The sequence below is a fragment of the Phycodurus eques genome, chromosome 2, assembly GCF_024500275.1.
Source record: "Phycodurus eques isolate BA_2022a chromosome 2, UOR_Pequ_1.1, whole genome shotgun sequence".
Classification (NCBI taxonomy): Eukaryota; Metazoa; Chordata; class Actinopteri; order Syngnathiformes; family Syngnathidae; genus Phycodurus; species Phycodurus eques.
Window position 1 is genome coordinate 11,643,671 of NC_084526.1, and position 21,619 is coordinate 11,665,289.

Sequence of the window (21,619 nt, forward strand, 5' to 3'; positions counted from 1 at the left end):
ATTACTAAATCACGCAACTGGTGCCTATTAAAGAAATGTCCACTATTTGATTCATACAATAGTCACCTCCAGACCTTAATTGTTAGAAATTGAAGGAAATTGAAGGAAATGAACACATTTTTAAAACTTGAAAAGTTAAATGTCATGGAATATTCCTATGTTTTCGTGATTAATCCGTTGCAAAACGTCTGATTAAAACTAAATGTTCCAAAAAAAACTTAAGGAATATTTTTCAAAGGAAAAAAAAAGGTAAATCCAATTCATTTGTTCCAGGCAACCTAAAGGATTTTTTAAAAAGTACATTTTCTAGAGAACAGTCTCACTTTTCAAAAATAATAATAATACCAAAAAACTAAATGCTTCTGATTAGTACGCAGGCTGATGCTCTGTGTCGCTCACTCAACAAGAAAAGTTGCGCATGCGCTTGGGATGCTTTGTGTGGGCTCTCGATTCTAGGAAATGAGTGGCCGAGTCACGCAGGCAGGCAGAGGAGTTTGATACGAACCATTTTCAACTGTTTGAAAATTGATCAAAAATCAGCCATCTGAAAACCAACTACAGTACAGATTTTTGCAGAACTCAGTCGACTATTTAAAAATAAATATATATATATATTCTTTTTTAGTCTTGCTAACAACGCCACCGCCCCCCCGCCCTCCCAGGAAACATCACGGCTTTGACCTACTGTACAGTGCAATATCCTATTTCATGCTATATCAGTAGATATACGTGCATTTGAAAAATTGTTGTAATGCCAGTACAATTATCCTTCAAATTTAGAATCAAATAGTTGAAAGCACGTCACCTTGTCATCCCATTGCAACGCGTCACCTACAGTATATAGCACAATTTGTAGACACAAACGATGTTCCACAGCCTCCTCGATGGTGGTCAATTGTCATGCAGCATGTGGACACACATGCACACACCTCAAAGGAGATTGCAGGGGATTTGAGGCCCTCATATATCCCCCCTCACGGACACGACAGACTGCATGTTATACAAAGAAGCCTCCTCGAAGAATCATTGGGTTCTCTAAGCCCAGCTTCAGTGTCCGAGAGGAAGCGTGTAGGCAGAGATAAAGATGCACGCGCTCCTGCGGCGCTATTACATCCTGCTGTTCTTGTCCCTATATTTCAAGCTCTCTCCGTGAAGGATGTCGGTGCATACAAAGAGCATCCAGCCTGCTAGCTACTCATGTTTCATAGTCCCAATACAATGTTTACTATGTAGCATCCTTCATGCAAACCAGTTTTGAGTCCAGGTACTGCAAATCACCAGCTAGAAGTGTCTCTTTAGCACACTTATTCATTTAGCTAGTCCGTGTGCACTAACGAGGCCCATTATGGACTAAGGTTTGGTGTCATTAGCACATCTAGCCTTAGCGCTAAGTAATTGCTGAATTAATGTGCTCCACCAGCATCTTCCACGTTGTGAGCGAACATGTCCCATTAGTGGCGTCTATTAGGTTTCCCCAGCGTTTAGCGTGTTTAGCCAGTTACTTTCGCTAACATGGCCAATTAACGAGGGTCTTGTTAGCCATTAAGACCAGTTTGTGCATTTAGCCTTTTCCCAAGCTAACTAGCCCCCTTAATCAGCAGAGTAATGAGAAAACATCCTCCCCACAGCAGCAGTCAATAGTAATCACTGTTTATTGTCTTTCACTGAGAGACAATCCGATCTTACTTGGCTACGAGGGCAATGTACTTACCTTCTGGAAGAAGAGGAATAGCATGTAGTTTGTTTTACCTTTCGAAGGTACATTTCTTATCACGTTCTTATAACTGTAGAAGAATATCTTGTAACTTGTATGTATCTCTACTATACATAACTGGCCTGAAGTCAAATTAAAAGGGTTTGACAGGCAAGCTGTAAATCACGATAAAATAAGGACGAAACAACAAGTGACAGAAGAAAGGATATAACTGTATTAAGTGGATGATAAAGAAGAACAAAAATGAAATTTCAAAGAAAAACATAGAAAAATGCAAATGTTTTTGGAGTATGTGGTATGTCAGCTCTGTACAGTAAATAGCTTGACATCATCGCAGTGTGACACATTGTAACCCGACAGTTGTTCAGTTTTAGAAGAGGAATGTAACAATACAGTACATTATGCTCTGTGATTGTCTGGTGATCAGTCCAGGGTGCCCCTGGCCTCTCACTCAAAGTCACCTAGGACAGGCTCGAGGACAAGCGATATAGAAATAGGATGAATTTGTTGCCAGAGTGAGTGCACTACTCGGTTAAAACCAGCAGAGGTGCTGTTGATTCAATCTCGACTAGTTTGTTCTCTAAAGAACAGCTACATCCACATAGACCCTTCGTCTTGGCACAACTGCTCCCGTCAGCTTTTTTTCTGCTCAGTATGACACTGGTATGGAAACAAGCATTCAGAACATTCACAAAGAGCTTTTCCCCATCACATAATCGCTCACACAAATATTGTGGTGGTCGAGTGGTAGCACATCCGCTTCAACATTCTGAGGTTGGTAGCTCGAATCCCAGCTCTGGCCTTCCTGTTTAGAGTTTGCATGTTCTCCTGATACTTGCGTGGATTTTCTCCAGGTAGTCCAGCTTCCTTCCACACTCCAAAAACATACATGTCAAACCCTAGTGAGGATAAGCAGTACAGAAAATGGATGCACTGAGTACAAATATCAAAATCAGAATTGTTATTGACATTATACATCCATCCATCCATTTTCTGAGCCGCTTCTCCTCACTAGGGTCGCGGGCGTGCTGGAGCCTATCCCAGCTGTCTTCGGGCAGGAGGCGGGGTACACCCTGAACTCGTTGCCAGCCAATCGCAAGGCACATACAAACAAACAACCATTCGCACTCACATTCACACCTACGGGCAATTTAGAGTCTCCAATTAATGCATGTTTTTGGGATGTGGGAGGAAACCGGAATGCCCGGAGAAAATCCACGCAGGCACGGAGAGAACATGCAAACTCCACACAGGCGGGACCGGGGATTGAACCCGAGTCCTCAGAACTGTGAGGCTGACGCGCTAACCAGTTGGCCACCATGCCGCCGACATTATACAATTTACAATTAAATTTGCATGCTGTCCCATTACTGCAAATAAAAAAACAGCAAGATAGGCTTGCTCGAAGAAAAAAAATCTACTGCTTAGTGAAAACATGGCTTAAGAATAGAAAAAGGCGGAATGTCATCTTTCAAGCAGAAATACAGATATACCCCTGAAATAATAGGAAAGTAAGTATGTTCAGGCAAGAATTTTACAGTATTTGCCTCTTAGCGTCTCAGGGGTTTGTGTTGGTGGCCAAGTGAAAACACTTAACAGACTTACATCTGCTAATATTCTTATCCTTAGCTCTGAGCCATTGTTAGTAAATGGTCCCACAACCTAGCTTTGACACCTGCACCTACAAGTGTACACCGTCAGTGCCCTTAGTGTTTAACGCTTCCTTATTCCAGCACTATATACTTCTCTGTATCTAGAATTTTATTTTCAATCTATGAGACAACACAAAATATCAACCCTGTAAAAAAGCAGTGTGCAATATTGTGTATCAAGACAGCGTTACTTGCATCAAATGGATGCTCAGTCTCCAAATCAATTCTTTTGCCTATGTGTTTCTTACAGTTTGTCCTGACAACAACAACAACAAAACTACATTTCAAGACTGTAAGCCTCTCATTTTTGCTTCCCTCCTCAGGCAACATCGAATACAGCTGTCCAGCCACCAACGAGTGTGAAATCACCAAGAGGAGACGCAAGTCGTGCCAAGCCTGCCGCTTCATGAAGTGTCTGACTGTGGGCATGCTGAGGGAGGGTAAGGGAAAAGGTCTCTTCCTAATCTTTCTCCGTTAGCTGTGAGTGAACGCAACATTCCAGTGGCAGTAATGACGAGTGACATTGCTTTCAAACACAGAAGAAGAAGAAACAACTTATGCATGGACAGGATCAATATGTTACCACAAGAATTTAGTCGGAAATTGTATCAAAATATGTTAGTTGTGCTTCTTTTTCAATCTTCAATTTGTTTGTATCCATGTGAATGTTAATAGATTGAATCCGTTCGAGATGTCAAATTTCGCCGTCATAGAAGTTTTAAATACCGTACGGGTGATGTTTGAAGTAACATTTTAGTTATGGTAAAACTTAAAAATGATTAAATGTGCAAAAAAACATGTTTGGTGAGTACCACTTTCTGCACTAAAATAATGTGTTGTCATTACTAAAGATGTCCTGTTGTGAAAAGGTATACTGTATACACACAAAGAAAGGCACAGAAAATATAAAAAATTACTCTAAACCACTGTTGTGGATAGCCTGAGAAGTGAGGGAAAATGAAATGATTTTGAGTTCTGGATTCTTGTACAATGCTTTAGGACCATATTTTACTTTTTAAAGATTGAATCCTGATTTGTTCCAGTGCCAAAGTGTTCTATTTAAGTGTTTAGGGTTTTACTATTTTCATCAAACTCAGTAGATATAGAACAAAAGAATGAACCCTCCCCAAAAAATGTACTAAAAACAAATTGCATAACAATTTGTACAATTTTTACTAAATTCTTGTGAGAATATGCTGCAAATATTTACTAATTATGAAGAATTGTATATATAACGCGATAGCTTTATTTCCTGCTTCATTACTTTCATTCACTTGTTGCACAGACTGTCTTTCTATATGCATTACACTCACTTTCTACACACACATATACAAGTACAAACATATACATGACACCATTGTTATGTCTAAATGAGGTAACGTTAGTTGCTCCAGCAGTGCTGAAAAAGAACAACTGATATGACTGCCCTCTCACCACTTTGATTAAATACACTCATTTCTCTTTTTCACACTCCCTTGGTACCGCTACCTCTTTCTCTCCCTTTGGTCTTCCCACCTCTGACCTTTCCACTCCCACCACACTTTCTGCCACGCAAGGAGGGAGAGGACGGCCGATAGAGAAAGTCTAAGAAACAGGAATAACGGCCGAGGAGGGAGGGCGGGATGCAGGCTTTGGAGAAGAGATTGATTTATAGGCGATGAGGAGAGGGGGCCGGGGGAGGATGAGAGGCAAGTGGGGGGGGGGGGGGGCAAATGAAGGCGAAAGTGTGTGTGAGAGAAAGCAGAGGGAGAAGGAGGGTCAAGGTTGTAATTGATGGGAGACCGGGACGACGCCCCCCGCCCTCCCTTTTCCCGGCCATGGTCAGGGAATGTGGCTCAGGCCGATGCACGGCAGGCTCCTCGCCATCCATTCTTGTCTTTTTGCCGCCCTCCTCTTCTCCCACTCACGCTTGTGCTACCACTTCATCCATCCACTCACCTCTGCATTTGGGCTCCCCTCCATCCCAGTGGGGTGATGTACACTCGCCGGACACTTCATTAGGTACAATACACCTGCAAAATATAGCGACACCTGATACAAGAGCTCCTCAAGCATGGCTGCGCCCATTGCTTCTTATTAACTCGCTGCTGATATACCTTCAATTGTGCTATAAAGGGTGGCACGGTGGACGACTGGTTAGAGCGTCAGCCTCACAGTTCTGAGGACCCGGGTTCAATCCCCAGCCCCGCCTGTGTGGAGTTTGCATCTTCTCCCCGTGCCTGCGTGGGTTTTTCTCCGGGCACTCCGGTTTCCTCCCACATCCCAAAAAACATGCAAGAATTGGAGACTCTAAATTGCCCGTAAGTGTGAATGTGAGTGCGCATGGTTGTTTGTTTGTATGTGCCCTACGATTGGCTGGCAACCAGTTCAGGGTGTACCCCGCCTCCTGCCCGATGACAGCTGGGATAGGCTCCAGCACGCCCGCGACCCTAATGAGGAGAAGCGGCTCAGAAAATGGATGGATGGATGTGCTATAAAGTCAAAGAAAATGTGATCATTCGTTGAGATTGGTGTTAGTGATCAGGTCTGTAGATGCTACGAAAAAGCCTTCGCCGATGTTGGTCGCAAGGATCTTAAGCAGGGGTGTCAAACTCATTTTTATTGCAGACCATATTGTAGTTATGGTTTTCCGTCAGATGGCCGTTACGATGTTGACTTCTATGTACACAACAAATTGATGGATAAGTAGTTTTTAAATCAGAAGTGAAGGATGATAGTTCAACTATTGTTCAAGAACTGTGGAAAGGGTTTTGGTAACAAAAAAAATGCTTACAATATTTCAACATTGTTATTTAGTACCTATGATAATTTGAGATTTTGGTACAGATTTTAGCAAGAATCATGGAAGTCGACGCATATGATTTTCACATAAAATGAGGTGGTGGGCCGGATCTGGATCTTGTGGATACGTCCAACGAAGAAGATAACTGACAATGTGCAATTGATGTGACTTTCCTCTCCCTTTGAAGGGTTAAGGTTAAGGGTTAATTTAAATTCAGGTTAAGGTTTAGTTCAAGGGTCTGTTGTTTGTTTGTTGTTTCGCCTGTTATTTTTATTCAAAAAGCATTCCACTTTTATTTAATTTAAAATTTAGTGTAATTTTAGTTATGTGAACATTTTGGACTCGTCTGTTTTTGAAATTAAATTATTTTCTTGGACTTTGTCTGGTTTTGTGAGTAAATGATGAAGATCTCTTCGGAAGACCTTTTAATCAAAAATCCTTTTTTTAAACCCTCTTAATTGCTTAATACATATTCACTTAGAATACCCCAAATAAAAACCAGGAATTAAAAAAAAAAAAAAAAATCAAAATGTTACTGAATTCACCCAAAAATGTAGATTTCTGCTTTTGTATTATATTTGAACTCTTCATGTGTTCATTTATTGTAATTGTGCTGTAGTTTGCAGTGGTGTAGAGCTCCACTGGATCATACTGAAGGCTGCTTTTTCTAATACCTTGACCCTTTAATTTAGCAAAATAAGGCAACTAAATATTAAACATACCTTTCAGTAAGATGCAGTACACTGCACACTACAACCATAATAATGTTAAATGAGTACCTCTCTGATAATTTTCCGATTCAGCTTTTTGTTTTGTCTCTTTGGCATGACATACTGCACCCATGAGTATAAAACCTTAGCAAACAGCTTGTAGATGGTGTTGTAAATAAGCAAAGGATACTGTTATTTTTTTTCCTAGGAGTGCAACAAAACCTTTCCCTCCACTATAAATGCCAACTCATCTCTTCTTTAGTTCCTCCAGACTTTATTCCCTCCCAACAAGCTGCTGCCATAGCGTTTGTTCTCCCAGTCAGTCTGACATTGGCAGAAGACATGTTTCATTTCCAGTTGTGTCCCGTAAGTCTGCTTTTATGCACATGCAGTGGACCAATACACATGTACAATATAAGCTTGTGTATTATTGGCAGCTTTTACTTGCCTAAGTGTTCACTTGGGCCACAACGCATATTATTTGTCTGAGAAGATGTGACAAACTCATCTCGAGAGGTTTACAATTCATTATTAAATGCTTTCATTGTATAGTGTTTGCATGTGTTCACAAGAGGAAAACAAACAGCTGCCTTTAGTGGCTGCACATAACATCATTCACACACACACGTACACACACAAGTAGGCATACATATATACAGTATATATCAATCTGACAGACCGCAGCCATCCCATTTGTTTGTCTACATAGCAACGTGGTTCATTTAAGTTTTTTTTTATATTTTCCCAACTAAAGCAGAATAAGAGGTGATAAATAGTAATTTAAAGGAAGCAAGCATGGTCCTTCATCTTTGCTTTATTCTATCAAAGATCCTATGCAGTATTTGCTTTAGGTTTTTTTTCTCTGCAAGAGACTACTGCAAACTGCTGTGTACCCTAACTGTGTGTGTTTAAGAGGGATGGCAACTGTAATTAGTCATTTGTAATGCAGTCGCAATATTTAGCTAACGATATCACATACCAGTGATTACGCAATAATCAATATATTGAAAGAAAACTATCCATGACACATAACTTGTAAAAAGTCTTCTTGCCCATAAAGTATATACAAATGAAAAAATTAAAATTATGATTCAAAATCAAATATAAATACATGTAAAATATTTCATAATATTTCTGCAATCGTCGTCTGATGACTTTTAGCAAGTGGAGGTGTGTTAAAAATGTAACATTAAAACCTGTTTTCATTGGTTGGTTAGATACAACAAGCCGCTGGCAAGCAGATTTGAATGTAGCCGCATTTCACTTAACCCCGCCCACCCTTAGAGTCTCTGACCAAAGCCGCACCCCTTCGTTCTGCTTCAGTGATCTCGTCTTATGCCCAGTTTTTAGCAAACAAGGGATGGGCATTCCCCCCCCCCCCCCCCGAGGTGGACATTCTAAAATAATTTCAGCGAAGCTGCTCAAGCCCAAGCTACTCGGGCAGCGTAAGGCTGCAAGGGGGGTGTCACTGGAAAACTATGAGTGTGCCCACGAGTGCACGACAAATGATTTAGACTTTGTCGGTCATGCCTTCTGTCTCTGTTATTTTTCATCAGGTGCAGTGGTTTCTTAAATACAAAACTGTGCAAACCCCCCTTTAATGCGCAATTGTACCAAATGACCGTATCGATATCGTGTTCTGTATATATATATATCAACCCTTAGTGTTTGAGATACATCCAGCCATCCATTTTATATGCCGCTTATCCTCATTAGGGTCATAGGTGAGCTGGAGCCTATCCCAGCTGACTTTGGACAAAAGACTACACTCTGAACTGGCTACCAGTTAATAAGCAGAGCGCATATAGTGACAGACAACCATTCATACTTACATTCACACCTTCACTAAGTGAGAACTGAACCCACGCTGCCTTCACAGAAGTCAGGCGAGTGACCCAGTACACCATCATTGACCTGAGTGTTTAAGCTCTTAAACAGCAATATCATTCAAATTCCAAACACGTTCAGCCCTACAAAGAGTGGAGGAGGAAGAGGAGTAAACAACATGGGAAGGCAGTGAGTGAAGGAACATGGGGACGCCCACCCACCAATATGTAGCAGCTAATTTCTGGAGCGAGGCAATTAAAAAATGCCTGACTTTATTATGAGAACTTCCCCTCTGGCAATAACTGTCTGTCCATTTTTAATGAGGTCATAATGATGCGTCAGCTGAAGCCCGAAAGGTCGCAGGGGCGGGGCTTAGAGAGAAGCATTTGCGTGTTGCGAGAGTGGGGGGTATAATTGCAGGTAAAAGATTGGCTGAAAATGATGAAGCAGACGAGGGCTAAATGATCATCTGGGGAGTCTGTGTTAGCGGTTTGATTTGCTCCCTTTTAAATGCACTTTATGCGCATTTGGCCCCCAAAAAAGGACTGGCATCACACATCAGAAATAAAGTGTCGTGATGTGAATACAAAATGCACATCAGACAATTGAACATGAAAGCTTTTGGCAGTACCGCTGGGTGCATGTGTACCGTGCATATGCTCCCATTGACAACAGTGGCGCTTTGATGACGGCACGTCACACGCGTCCTGCTTTAAAGAGACCCAACATGTCCGGGCCGGGACCAAAGCCTCCATCTCTATCAAGTCGTAAACGACCAGCTGGATTCAGATGGTCCACTAGCAGGGACACAAGACCACGCGCCGCTCATATAAACCATGGCATGTGGCCTCATACACACACACACACACACACACACACACACACACACACTGCAGCTTGTGCCAACTTTGGCCATGCTCCCCAAGACCTAATGAGGGAGATTGGTTGGAATGCCACAGTCTGTGCATGACTCTTTCTGTGTATGTGTGCGTGTGCCAATGTGCGCGCGTGTGTGTGTGTTTGTTGTCCATATGCGGCTGGTCGTGTGTGTCATAACTCTCCAATTCGATCCTGAATGCTCCCACAAGTCACAGAGACACAGTCTCAGTGTCCTGAACTAAACCAAAGCTGGGTGTGATGTTCACTATTGAGCCTCTTTTGGTCCTTTAGGCCCTAAAGTTTAGGGTCACTATATTTGTCGATCCTGTATGCCGCAGAGCTGTCAAAATGTTTTTGTCACAGGCCACATTGCTGTTACAGTATCCCTCAGAGCGCCGTTATGGCCGTGCAACCATATGAATGTTTAATCACATCATCATATCATTGCATACGTATAGTGGACACAACAAATTGATGAATAACTTGTATTGACCATCAAAAGTCAAGGACGGAGGTTTGTTCATTGTTCAAGTTACTGTAAAAAGGAGTTTGGTAACAAAATAATGCTTGCAATATCTCAACGTTATTTATTACACATGACGATTTGAAATTTTGGTACAGATCATGTGACATGCATGATTTGCTTTCGCAGGCCACATTAAATGATGTGACGGACTGGATCTGGCCCCCGGGCCTTGAGTTTGACACAATGTTGTACGGCAGTGCTGATGTGAGGTATAATGTTTAACGAGCTGTTTTACGTTTGTTCATGAAATTGCGTAATATTTGTCCATAATGCAAACATCCCAAAATGACCAACCTTGGGGACTTTGAAAATGTCATAGCTGGCTACCACCATTAGAGAAGAGAACTCTAAAATCGTTAAAGGAGGAAGGCACATATTGAGTAAATAACAGTTATTCTCTTCTAATAGGCGTCATTATCACATTGTTGTTTTTCTAGGGTTAGGTCTTTTTGCAAAAATGAAAGGATAATAGTTTGGTATCAATCATTGTTTTTATTAAAGCTGATTATATGACCATCAGAAAAATGCAGTAACAACAAATAAAAATGGACAGTATATCAAATGCTTGATTCACAGTATACTCCCATTATAAAGAAGCGTACAATATAATTTAAATGTGTTTTGAAAATAATAGTAGTGCAAAAGTTTTTTTTGACATATTCATTGTTTCCAATAAATGTTTAAAAATGAAAAAAACTTTCCTCAATGATTTCATTAACAGACCAGTTTATTTGGGGGAAATGATTGAAGGAGAATAGAAGAGTGTAAAGAATGAAGGGAAAAGTAGAGCAGAGTGATGTTGCTAGACACAAGAGGAGATGAGGAAATTGAGGAGGAGAGAAGCGCCAGACAACCAGTGGCGTCTGGCGCATCCTCATGGGAATCATGTAGCTAAATCTGGCCTATAGTGTCTCCCCTCACTAAGTGTGTGTGTAGGTGTGTATGTGTATGTTGCGTATGTGCGGTATCTGGTTGCGGCCCATCCAGAAAGGAGTGATAACGCTGTGACGAGAGCTCAGACTAAATGGTCCACTCTGTCCCCACATACACTTGATTTTATTTTGGAGGGAGCTTGCAGGGTGAAACCACAAGCAGACACTTCACTGAGTGGATGGGATGGCAGGGAGGAGAAATAACATCCTCTCTCTGCAAGACTATGTTCTCGAGATATTTTGTAAATGATCGCCATTCTATATTGATAGTGGAAGGAGAAGGATATTTCAAAAGGAGATACTGCACATTAGTAGAACCTCTAAAATTGAACTACACTAAGGACGTCTAATACAGTGCTGCCTTGAGATACAAGTCACCCAACTTACCCGAGTTTTTCAAGATACGAGCCGTCATTCGGACGATTTTTCGCTTTGACTTTTGAGCAAAGTTTTGAAATATGCGCAGTATGGTGGCAGTGAACTCAACGCAGTTCACAACAAACAGCAGTTTGGCAAATAGTGAACAATTCTTCCAAAAAAGAGGCTTCAAGCTGTTGATTGCAACCCTCAGAGTGAGTTTACTTTCAAATTAAACATAGAACAAAAATAATTACATGTTGTGTATTTAAAACAACCACACAAAAAAAATCCTTAATTAAGTCTGTTTAGCATAATGCTGACAAACAATGCAAAATGCCATAGACGGTCTAACGAAGCTAGAATAGGTGTTGGTGAGTTATAACCCGTCAAGCAACGAGTATGTGAGCACAAATGGTGGAGCAACACTTGTAGAGAGGCCAAATAGCAACACTGACAGGCTTATAGTCTTTATTCTTCTGTGACAAATATTACATCAGATTACTGAGTCCATTGTAAAACAGTTCTTCGTATGTCTCTGTATTATACTGCCCCCAGGTGACCAAGGCGCACACACCAGACAGAGAAGCCCAATGTCCATTGAATCGAAGCAAAATATGGGGCAACATTTTTTGTCATTCTTCACATTCTATTTAATCATGTCATTAATGTAGGTTTAACTTTAGAGGTTCCACAATAGATGTTATTAATCTTCAATCTTGCTTTTAATAGTAAAATGTTAAGTCACCGTACTGCACCAAGTGGGTCCTAAAAAGGGAGAAACATCGAATGGGGGAAAAGGGAAATGTGTCTTTTCAGGGACCTGACACTGAACTCACACACATGGCCATCCTTTGACACACGCACACACACATATTCACCCAAGAGTGACCACAGCCACCTGCCCGCCGCCGCAGGCTCGGGCGGCCGGTCATGTTTGTTCTGATCTTTAGGAAAAAATAAATAAATGAAAAAGTCACTGCATGGCACTTACACACACACACTCCTCTCCCTGCCATAACCTCAATATTTCAATATCCGCTCTTTATTGTTATCTTTTAATTCAAGCCTTCCTTTACCTTGAGTCAAACTCCAGCAGTAATAAAGAAAATGCAAATGCTGTCCTCTTGAATGTCCTCAGCAGAAGTATTTTTTTTTTCATAACACTCGGTTGCAGTGTGAGCAGATATTTTTTTTTCTTTTTAACAAAGTCAAAAGCTTTCTTTTTTCTGTGTTACGGCATTAGCTAAGGTCCTCTCTCACCCTAACTACCTCTTCTCTCTCTGACTCTGTCAGCACATCCTCATTGAGCTTTTGTCACCCCTCAATCCGTGAAATTTGCCCTCACCCCAACTCCAATCCCAACACTACTCTTCTTACATCATCAGCCCATTGAAATCAATCCACCGTGCCGTCTTCTTCTCGTTTTCAGTTCAGCATTTTTGTTAGTGGCACATCAGCCTTCACAAAAAGTTTCAAATGATACATTTTGTTTTTAAAGCCATGTTGCTTCTTCTTAGGCGTTGAACCGATTAGTCTACTTGGCGACTTTACTATTCCGCATTGAGCTTGAAGTCTCCTAATCGCTAGTCGCGTGTTTTTGGACTCTTGCCTTCCAGTCAGCCAATTTACAGAAACGTTTTGACTTGCGCGTCTGCCGCCGTCACAAGATTGTAATGCTCTGTGGAGATACGAAATGTCCGGCCAACAACGCGACATACGTCCTCATACGTCTGCACGGTCAGAGAATACGCAAATAAGCTAGTGATGGACGAGAATAGCCGCAAGCCTCGTTAGCTTCGGCGATTCTGATCACCGCTAGCCGATGGGAGTAGAATCAGATTCATACCGAAGTGAAGCCCTATTCTCATCGCCAAAATGTTACGTCCAATAATGCGCAGGCAACAAGTGTGTGATAACAAGGACTTTCTTCATATAACAACACTCACCAACATCGCGACACTTGTGAACAGAAACACAACTTGAGGACAGACAATGGTGAAAAAAACAACAGCTTAACTTTTTGGAGAAGGGCTACAATGTCCTGCCTTGCAACACAAGATGAGACTGGTCGGCCCGTTGAAAGAAAAAACATGCGTGCAGTTCCCACCCGTTACAACATACTTACTTACAACTTACTACATTCAGCATATTTGCTTTTATTTGTTTCTATGCCAGTCCATCAAAATATGTCTTTACATGAAACCGATGCATGGCACATAAAAGTGTTAGGGAGCGCTGTACTGTGCTGAAAAAATATCCGTGGTGTCCTTGATTAATCGACTTTGACACATTATAGCGGACGACAAAACACCTGTAGTCGTTGAATCCGTACTTCTGATATCTGGGAAGTAGACACCGTCGACTGTGCTTTGTCCATCTGAGGACTTGTCCTGTCTTCTTATATCAAGTCTCCATTCTCTCTCATTATTGTCCACCTATTTCATTTATTAGCCCTAACGTGGCCACTTTCTTTCTCCATCTTTTAAATTTCTTACTCCCTTTTACTGGGCCATCCATTATAACCCTCCCCCAAACTGTGTTTTTCTCTCCTCTGCTAAACTCTCTTTTTCATTGCTTCCATCACAATCTTCTCTGTGTTCTTCTTTATCAGCTTTTATCAACATTTGATTTCCATTTCTCTCCCATAAACTCATTTGTTGTGCTCTCCCTTGTGCCTTTTTACCCTCCGTATTTACATCTTTTAGCTTACATTTTCTTTGCCCTCGCCTTCCCTACGCCGTTCTTTGTGATTTGAAGGCCCATTTGTTAGAATGAGCTAAAGCACTTCCACTCTTCGCCCTTCCCTCCTCCTGTCTCTTTTTTTGTAGGCTTAGGAAATATAATTTAAAATTTTTAATTTGATTCATTTAGATTTGATCATTAATCAGCACCGAAAGAGAGTTAATTTGGTGGAAAATAGATGAGGTAGTTAGAGAGGGCGCTTTATGAAGTGACTGTTGGCTCTTTTAAGTTGCAAGGGAAAGCGTTTCTGCATATCACAGTTAGTCTGGGAGAAAGTGTCTTAATTCTTTGAGACTTTGCGTGCATCAACGAAGCATTATTCCAAGATGAGACCATGCAGGGCTGAGCAGGCTGTGGCAGGTCGTGTGTTACGGGTCACTGTAGACACTTAGCGCATGTGCATCTGATGGAGAAGTGTTTTTTTACCTCCTGCTGTTAAGAGTTTCTTGACCGTTTGCTGACACTGCTCCCCCACTGCAGCTTGACTGTCAGACCTTCTGTCTACCTAGCGCTCTCTCTCTCTCTATCGCTCTCTCTCTCTCTCTCGCTCCCCCCCCCCCCCCCCCCCACAGACACACACACACTCACACACACTGACAAACATACAGTACTGTAACACTGATGCACTGCAAGGCCAGTTTTAAGGATTTAATTCTTGGGTTAGTTTTGTGATGCATTACAACAATTTAGCAGGATTTTTTACAAAAAGTAATTCACAGTAAACTTTTTGAGTGAGCTTTTTTATTGTATTTACTGTATGTCTTGTAATTCTATTTAATATTAAGGTGTTGGCTCATTAGACCTTTCTAATTTCTCTATCTCTTGTTCTCCCTCTTTTGTGCCACCAAACCACTAATTCACATTCCGTGTGTGCGTGTATGTGGCGGTGTGTTTGCAAGCTAGCAAATGCAGCTTTTACACAGATTAGTTTTGCTTGTTAAGCTAAGAAAGTAATCGTCACAGGATTATCCTTAAAATGCCTTTTCTCTTCGTACTGCCTCCTTCCTTTTTTTTTTTTTACAAACACACGCACACACATAAAGTACTGTCTTAATTAAACAAATGCGTGTGTGTTTTTTTTAATATGGTTACATCTTGTTTTGTTATCCCGGTAGACCGAAATCTGTGATGCTTTGGCTTTCCAAAATTGTGTCTTAGAAACAGACGCACGACACAAACACACCAGAAAACAGAGCTACAGTGTTTATATTTGTCTTAACAATAACATGAGCAAATACAGTAGTGCCTTGAGATACAAATTTAATTTGTTCCATGACCATGCTACTAACTCCAAGCACTCATCTTTCATTTTTCACCATTGAAATGGAAATGCCATTCCTCTGTTCCAGCCTTCCAAAATACCAAGCAAAAATGGTTCTAGTGTTTTTAATAAGAAAAATACTGTAGCAATCAATAATATATTCATTCAGTCATTCATTTTCCATACTGTTTATCCTCACTAGGGTTGCGGGCGTGCCGAAGCCTATCCCAGCTATCTTTCGGCGATAGGCAGGGTACACCCAGAACTGGTCGCCACCCAATCGCAGGGCACATATAAACAAACAACCATTCCTTAGAGTCCTCAATCAACCTACCATGCATGTTTTTGGGATGTGGGAGGAAACCGGAGTACCCAGAGAAAACCCACACAGGCACGGGGAGAATATGCAAACTCCACACAGGTGAGGCCAGATTTGAACCCGGGTCCTCAGAACTGTGAGGCGGATATGCTAACCAGTCTCCACCGTGCCGCTTTCTGCAATACATAATTTTATAAAAACATACAATTATGATGTAATTCATTTTAAAAGATTTTTGCTACTTTTTTGCTTCAATTTAATGGGCATTGTGCTGCTCATTCTGGTGTGTGTACCTTGGCCACCTGGAGGCAGTATAATACATATATACAAATACGCATGGAGCTGTCTCAGCTCCTCGGGAAGCCACAGTAATATTAGTTGTTCTTCACAGAGGACAAAGAATATTTTCTGTCTCGCCGTGTTGCTCCTTCGCTTGTATTCAAATACCCGTCGCTTAGAGGGTTTTTACATTCTGACGCTGATGCTGTTTGAAAGCCCATCGATGGCGTTTTGCATTGTTTGTTAGCATTAAGACAAGCGGACTTGAAGCAGTGGTTGTTTTTAATACACAGGGTGTCATTCTCTTTGCTTTATGTTTAGTATGAGAGTAAACGTCAATTCGGAGTGACAATAAACAGCTTGAAGCCTGTTTTCAGAAGAATTGTTCACTATCTGCCAAACTGCTACTTATTTTGAAGCTGAGTTGAGCTCACTGTTATACACTGCCATACAGCATTCATATCTCCAATTTTTGCTTGCAAGTCAAAGTAAAAAAATCGACCGAATGATGGCTTGTTTTGAGAAAAAGATGTAAGTCGGGTACCTCGTATCTCAAGGCACCACTGTAATAATGACTACAGGTATCCAGTGTTTTACATCACAGAGCAAAAGGCAAGCAAAAGGTGTTTTGAACCGAATTAATCGGTCAAAAAAAAAAACTCATAGACTACATTCCTAAATAGTGCTTGCAAAAATATTGTTTTTAATCCCATCATATTATCATGAATGGAGTCCTCTTTTACTCCAGGGCACATGACACCTGTGTCTTCCTTAGTCATCTTTAAGTGGTAACCACGGTAACATCCAGTACCCTGAGAGACAAGCCTAATTAAATTAGGGCTCCTTTGTGTCAATTAATTAAGGTGACAGAGGGAGAAAGGCCGAGATAGCAATTGGCCTGAGAAACAGAAGTAGTGAGCAAGTGAGGCCATTTAGCAAAGATGTGTTGAGTTCATTTTGTTTCACATTGATTTCTGTATGTGTATATACAGTATGTAATTTTAAGAGCAGATCACACCATCCAATGTAGTAGGAGATAATTTGTTGTATTACTTACTTACTTACTTACTTTCTATCGAAAAACTACAATCACCATATGAAAACTTCAACTGTTTTTTTACACTTGGAAACTGAATGACGTGCACTCTTTCCATTACAATCCATCCTTGCTTTATGTCGTGTTTTGTTGTCTCTTAGGCATCAGAGGTACATGATCTGTTTTTAATTGATACAGGTAGGAGTATCATGCGAATATTGCAAAACCAATTCCCACAAAACACTGATAATGGGCCAAGAAAGAACCTTTTTCATTTTGGTTCAAATCTGGCTTTGAGATACAACCCCAATTCCAATGAAGTTGGGACGTTGTGTTAAACAGAATACAATGATTTGCAAATCATATTCAACCTATATTTAATTGAATACACTACAAAGACAAGATATCTAATGTTCAAACTGATAAACTTTATTGTTTTTAGCAAATAATCATTAATTTAAAATTTTATAGCTGCAACACGTTGCAAAAAAGCTGGGACAAGGTCATGTTTACCACTGTGTTACATCACCTTTTCTTTTAACAACATTCAATAAACGTTTGGGAACTAAGGACACTAATTGTTGGAGCTTTGTAGGTGGAATTCTTTCCCATTCTTGCTTGATGTACAGCTTCAGCTGTTCAACAGTCTGGGGTCTCTGTTGTCGTATTTTACGCTTCATAATGCACCACACATTTTCAATGGGAGACAGGTCTGGACTGCAGGCAGGCCATTCTAGTACCCGCACTCTTTTACTACGAAGCCATGATGTTGTAACACGTGCAGAATGTGGTTTGGCATTGTCTTGCTGAAATAAGCAGGGGTGTCCATGAAAAAGACGTTGCTTGGATGGCAGCCAGCATATGTTTCTCCAAAACCTGTATGTACCTTTCAGCATTAATGGTGCCTTCACAGACGTGTAAGTTACCCATGCCATTGGCACTAACACAGCCCCATACCATCACAGATGATGGCTTTTGAATTTTGTGTCCATAACAGTCCGGATGGTTCTTTTCCTCTTTGGCCCGGAGGACACGACATCCACAATTTCCAAAAACAATTTGAAATGTGGACCCGTCGGACCACAGAACACTTTTCCACTTTGCATCAGTCCATCTTAGATGAGCTCAGGCCCAGAGAAGCCGGCGCCGTTTCTCGGTGTTGGTGATAAATGGCTTTCGCTTTTCATAGTAGAGTTTTAAGTTGCACTTACGGATGTAGCACCGAACTGTATTTACTGACATTGTTTTTCTTAAGTGTTCCTGAGCCCATGAGGTGATATCCTTTACACATTGATGTCGGTTTTTGATGCAGTGCCGCCTGAGGGATCGAAGGTCACGGGCATTCAATGTTGGTTTTCGGCCTTGCCGCTTACATGCAGCAATTTCTCCAGATTCTCTGAACCTTTTGATGATATTTTGGACCGTAGATGATGAAATCCCTAAATTCATTGCAATTGTACGTTGAGGAACATTGTCCTTAAACTGTTCGACTATTTTCTAACGCACTTGAACACAAAGAGGCGAACCTCGCCCCATCTTTGCTTGTGAATGACTGAGCAATTCAGGGAAGCTCCTTTTATACCCAATCATGGCACCCACCTGTTCCCAATTAGCCTTTTTCACCTGTGGGATGTTCCAAACAGGTGTTTGATGAGCATTCCTCAACTATCTCAGTCTTTTTTGCCACCTGTCCCAGCTTTTTTGGAACGTGTTGCAGCCATAAAATTCTAAGTTAATGATTATTTGCGAAAAACAAGATATTTTATCACTTTGAACATTAAATAGCTTGTCTTTGTAGTGTATTCAATTAAATATAGATTGAGCATGATTTGCAAATCATTGTATTCTGTTTTTATTTATGTTTAACACAACGTCCCAACTTCATTGGAATTTGGGTTGTATATACTGTATTTTCTTCTAACATTCGAAAGTGGATCGATGAATTTTGGTCATTACGGCATCAATGGAAGCCTCCTTACCGCCAAGTTTTCTTCCCTTATGTTGACAGTTCCTCCTTGGCGGAGGACTGCTCTCGACAGATTGTCTTTTAGTTAATTATATATGGTTATTATAGGTTTATCTCCACTGAGTTGACACATATACTGTAGATTAAAAAAATACATTTACACTTACACTTATGGACAATTTAGTCTTTACTGAACCTGTCGAGCATATTTTTGGAGTGTGGGAGGCACCAACAAGAACATGCAAATTCCACACAGGAAGGCCAGCGTTGAAATCTGAACCCTGGACCTCAGAACTGTGAGGAAGATGTGTTAACTAGTACCCCACCATTCTGCCACTTGTGAAAACATATTTAATCTAGAACCATACACAGGCTTCGCATTAAATCACACTTGAACGTGAGCTGAATGAATGAATTGAACTTTTTTACTTGTGCTCACTGACTGTTTAATGTTTAACATTGGGATAGGGGTGTGATTGACACACACGTTATTATGTCTGCGTTGTTTTCAGGTGTTCGTTTGGACAGGGTTCGCGGTGGAAGACAGAAGTATAAACGCCGGATAGATGCAGACAACAGTCCTTACCTGAACCCTCAGCTGGCTCTGCCCGCCAAGAAGCCATGTAAGAGCACACGCGCACACACACGCACACACACACACACACACACACACACACACACACACAAAAACTCGCAGGTACTCGTTGAGGGTTGCCTCTCAAGGGCAGGAAGCTTCACACCTGCAGGAGTCAACTATTTCTTCACTAATATTGCATGATTGTGCACATGCCGTGTTCATGCAGACAACAGTTGGACCGTTAAAAACAACGCTACACACTCGCGTACACAAACACACACACACACACACACATAAATGGGCGCAGGGTGGTGAGAAGCCCATCTGTTTGGGACTTAGTTTATTTCCCAGTTTCTACTGCTACCAGTTTAGGGTCATAACATTTTATACGTGTCATATTTTATTCTAAAGATATTCATTTAGCTCTGGCCGGATTTTCTGTTTTTTTTACTGTCAAGTCCACTCCTGGCCAAAACCTGATGATTGGAAAATGAACAAGCGCAAGAGGGAGTGAGAGTGAAGGATGGGAGGTGAACCTAAATGATGGGCTTTCTCACAGATCGAGAAGAGGAGGAGGAGGAGGAGGCACGTTAGGTAGGGAGGGACCAGCCAGAACTTTAATCCGGATTAAATACAATCTGGCAACCACATCAAACTAGAGTTAGCTCTCTAGCTAACCGTCTGGTCACACACACACATGCACACACACACACACACACACACACACACACACACACACATACAGTGCAGATTGAGCTGTGTTTAGCAGCTTTCTCCCTAAAGCCCATTTTTCTTAAAGCTGGAGCATATTCTGATTTAGTCCAATATGCTGAATGGCTGCATGACAGTTTAGGACAATTTCTGCACCACTAATCATTGGAATGACGGGATAATGCAATTGTGGCCACGTTATTGTTTGCACAAACACACGCACACACTGTTTGAGAGAGCTTCCACTAACCCAATGACCAACTTCCCACAACAAATACTAACTGCTATTGACACGCTGATTAATATTAATTAGATTAGACCTTTCTGGGCTATTACTAAGGAATTCCAGAGCTAGTACTTAAAGGAACTCTCTTACCAGCGGAGTCCTCAGATCCTTTCCAAGATTGTGTTACCTTGACTAGCTGTGGAGTCGAAAACCTTCGACGAGCACGGAGGCAAAGTTTGATATGAAAACAATATTCTTTATAGTCGTGTCTTCTCTTTCGAGCTTAATTCATTCCGTGACCATGCCTGTAAGAAAAAATAGCACTCGACAGTAAAAACAGCTCGTCATAACATAATTACATAGAATGTAAAGAATTTAATTTGTGAACCATGATTCTATGCTTCAAGGCCCATTGATTTTGTGCTCCTTCTGGTGTGCACGCCTTGGCCACCAGGGGGCTATATAATACAGAGAAATACAGTAATGCAGACAGTAAGGCGTACACTCAGTACACTCAGTAAGGTGCAGTATTAGTCATTTTTAGCAAAGGATAAATAAAATATGCCTGTGAGTATTGTTGTATTGTATGTTTGCATGTGTTGCTGCACCATTTCTGCTCAAATATCCATTGCCTAAAGGGTTATAACTACTGCAACATCGATGCATAATTAGCCCATCTATGGGGCTATGTGGTTTGATTTAATACACAAAATTTAATTATCTTTGCTTTATCTTTTAACTTCAACCAGGAACGGCAATATAAAGCTTGAAGCAACCACTTGGCCTCTTTTTTGAAAAATGGTTCACTACCTGCTGCTTTTTATGAACTTCCCTGCCACCGTTTAGCGCTTGCAACTCGAGACGAAAAACTGGCCGATCAACAGCACGTATCTAAAAAAGAAAACATAAATCGAGTCACTCTTAAGTCGAGGCGCCACTGTACTCCGAAATTTCCCGAGTCAGATGAATGACCCACCTTAAAAAGAAACACATAAACAATTAAATGACGTGCAGAAGGATACATTGTCATCATGTATCACCATGCATTTGTAACTTTTAAAGCCCTTTTTCGACGTGAAATTGTTCTTTTTATCCCAAACAAGATCAAATGTAGTATTTT

At 41.1% G+C, this 21,619-nt stretch overlaps 1 protein-coding gene across 7 annotated transcripts in view; it reads left to right on the forward strand.

Moving 5' to 3' along the window:
• esrrga (estrogen-related receptor gamma a) overlaps window positions 1-21,619 on the forward strand; it is a 129,687-nt gene that overhangs the window by 61,475 nt on the left and 46,593 nt on the right. For all 7 annotated transcript variants that reach the window (XM_061667301.1, XM_061667282.1, XM_061667308.1 and 4 more), the window contains 2 exons: window positions 3,690-3,806; window positions 19,498-19,608. In XM_061667301.1, coding sequence (XP_061523285.1) covers window positions 3,690-3,806; window positions 19,498-19,608 — 228 coding nt within the window. The remainder of the gene's footprint in view (window positions 1-3,689; window positions 3,807-19,497; window positions 19,609-21,619) is intronic.